The sequence below is a fragment of the Peromyscus californicus genome, unplaced genomic scaffold (genome assembly GCF_007827085.1).
Source record: "Peromyscus californicus insignis strain IS unplaced genomic scaffold, ASM782708v3 Scaffold_5__1_contigs__length_169319896, whole genome shotgun sequence".
NCBI lineage: Eukaryota > Metazoa > Chordata > Mammalia > Rodentia > Cricetidae > Peromyscus > Peromyscus californicus.
In genome coordinates this window covers 89040406-89043345 of record NW_026294573.1, presented here as the reverse complement: position 1 = coordinate 89043345, position 2940 = coordinate 89040406, and the positions used below count along the sequence as shown (strand labels likewise).

General features: G+C 41.4%; 1 protein-coding gene across 1 annotated transcript; it reads right to left on the bottom strand.

Moving 5' to 3' along the window:
• Positions 1–233: 233 nt before the first annotated feature.
• LOC128097248 (olfactory receptor 2K2) lies at positions 234–2430 on the bottom strand. The gene has a single exon (XM_052717618.1). The coding sequence runs from the start codon at positions 2336–2338 to the stop codon at positions 1397–1399; it is 942 nt and encodes a 313-aa protein (XP_052573578.1). The 5' UTR covers positions 2339–2430; the 3' UTR covers positions 234–1396.
• Between the last annotated feature and the right edge of the window lie 510 nt (positions 2431–2940).

Here is a 2940-nt window from a genome sequence, read left to right as displayed (position 1 = left end):
TCAATTAGAGATAGTTCTACCTTCTCTGTCAAATATTTCTCTCTTTTGTCAATGCTTGAAGAGCATCCCTTACCTGAGACTCTGTAAAAGTAACAGTTGTAACTATGTTGCTGAGGTGGAACCTAACCCAGAGAAAGAATGGACCATTTACTAATAGTTAACTTCAGTACCACATACAGTCTGTAAAATGTACCTGTATCTTTATTTATCATTCACAGCAACTTTATGAAACATGCAGCTGGATCACTATTGCCTTAGCGGAGCTCTGCTGAAGAGCTAGCTGCCCAGTCTCTCCCATGTTCCTCTTCTGACACTTGCGATGCCTGTCTGTCCTCTTCTGGTCATATGCCAGTCAGAAGATTTGGTCCCATGTCAATGTGCTCACCTCCTTGTAGCAAAGCAGATATATCACATGGGGCTGCTCCACCTCTGTGTTTCCAGGTTCTCTTCAGTGTCATGCTTTCAGTTAAGATTTCATCTGTCTCTGTCTCCATTATTGTTTATATTTAGCACAATTGTAACAAGTTCGAGAACAGACAATTCAGTTATTCTAAAGGCAAATTTAATACCAGTCTAGTGAAAGCCTGCTCTAAAATTTCACCTCAAAAAATGCCATTGAAAGTAGCAGGGAGTGTTTGTACAATTAGACTGGGATGGCTGAGGTGTCTATGGAAAAAAAATGTTGTTTCTAGAACAAAAGTTTCCATGATAGCCATTGTGAAGTCAGTCATCCAATGAAGAAAAATACAATGAATGAATGAACAGATTTAATACACAGAAAGTATAATTTCACAGGGACAGGTTTGCCTAGAAAAAGCAAAGTTGGCAGGCAGGTATGAAGCGGGCCTTATTAGATCCTTCCTCGGGAAGATGGGGTTTTAATGAGCACTAAAGAAGCTACCACCACGGAGCAGAATAAGCGCTGCCCAAGAAGTCACAGGGGGACTGTCATCAAAGTTTGCACAGTGCAGTGTTGACCAAGTCTTTTCATTTTCCTTTAATTTCATTTCCTTGCTTTCAAAATCAAGCCAACATCTTTATTATTCCTTTAGTTGTTTGGTTTATATCTTTAGGCTCCTACCCCATTCTACAAGTGATTGGAACAAAGAAGATATTTCTTCTGGCACTAAGATTCACTGACTACATTTATCTAAGTTTGCTTTTGCAGCAAATGTTCAGTGACTGAATTGATGCCCTCCCAACTATGAGGCACCAAAGACAAGAAATATTAGTAGGTGAACATTGGGACCTACTACATCCATAATAAATTACTCTGTGTACAAATACCTCATGACTGTGAATTTTCAGAGCTAATATTCAGGTCAGAATCCAAAAGGGCTGAATGGTGTTTAGAATTTCTCTGCTGAGTTCTGCCAATGGCAAATCCTTGGGAGAGTCACACACTTGGTACCAATGGCACCTTGCCCAGCAGTTTTTTCACAGCATCTTTTACTTCTTTGTTTCTTAAGCTGTAAATTATTGGGTTCAACATAGGGGTAAGCACTCCATAAAGCAATGAGATGATCTTGTCTATTTCTTGTGAGTTTGATGAAGAAGGCTTCAGGTACATGGAGAGAGCAGCTCCATAATATAAGATCACCACAGTCAAGTGTGCACCACAAGTTGAAAAAGCCTTGTTTCTTCCCTCTGTTGAACTGATTCTCAGAATCGTAGAAAGGATGAAGCCATAAGAGATGCAAATCAAGAGCATTGGAATGGGCAGAAGGAGAATACTGACCACCAGCATAACCATGTCCATGAGTAGTGAGCTCATGCAAGCTAATTTTAGCACCGCCAGAATTTCACATGTGAAGTGATCGATGACATTTCCACAGAGGGGAATCTGCAGGGCAAAACTAGTTTCCAGCAGGGCAGTGAGACAGCCTGTCACCCAGGAGACGGTGGCCATCTGCACACAGACTTGCCTGTTCATGATGATGGGGTACCTCAGCGGGTTGCAGATGGCCACATAACGGTCATAGGCCATCACAGCCAAAAGTATGCACTCCGTGGATCCCATGGAAAGGGATAGGTACATCTGCACCACACACCCAGAAAAGATAATGGTTTTCTTGGATGACAGCAAGTTCACAAGCAAAGTGGGAATGGAAGCAGATGTGTAACAGATATCCATGAAAGAGAGGTTTCCAAGAAACAAGTACATGGGGGTTTGAAGGCGCGAATCCAGGACAGTGATTAAAATAAGAGTACTATTACCCAGGAGGGTAACCAAATACATTACAAGGCTGAAGACAAACAGAACAATCTCTAACCTTGGGTACCGGGAAAATCCCTCCAGGAAAAAAAGGCTCCAAACAGTGAAATTTTCTCCTTGCATTTCCTTCCTAGCACCACCACCGATAGTTATCTAGTAAGTCTTTTCATTTCATCTGAGGAACGTAAGTAAATGCAATGTTCGTTTAGCTAGGAAAGTACAATTTCACCACACACACACACACACACACACACACACACACACACACACACACACATTACAGGATAGTGTGGTTTTTTAATCTAAGGGGAAGAGACAGCTTGATCTGTTTGATTACTCCACAACTAGATTTAGAAAACAATGAATTAGAATAAAGAAAGCCAATTTAATATTTTATGTCAGCCCATAATCCCATCCTTGGAACAGCAGGTTTTCAATAAAAGTGTGAAAGTGACCAAATGAAGAAAAATGTAAATGGACATTGGATAAGTCCATTTTTTTTTTTTTTTTGGTTTTTCGAGACAGGGTTTCTCTGTGTAGCTTTGCGCCTTTCCTGGAACTCACTTGGTAGTCCAGGCTGGCCTCGAACTCACAGAGATCCGCCTGGCTCTGCCTCCCAAGTGCTGGGATTAAAGGCGTGCGCCACCACCGCCCGGCTTGGATAAGTCCATTTTGAACTTTGTAAATTGAACACAATTTAGCAAAGTAGGTCACATACTTGAAGA

Bases quoted from the DNA above. Each gene is read 5' to 3' on its own strand.
- LOC128097248 (XM_052717618.1), bottom strand. From the start codon at position 2,338: ATGCAAGGAGAAAATTTCACTGTTTGGAGCCTTTTTTTCCTGGAGGGA.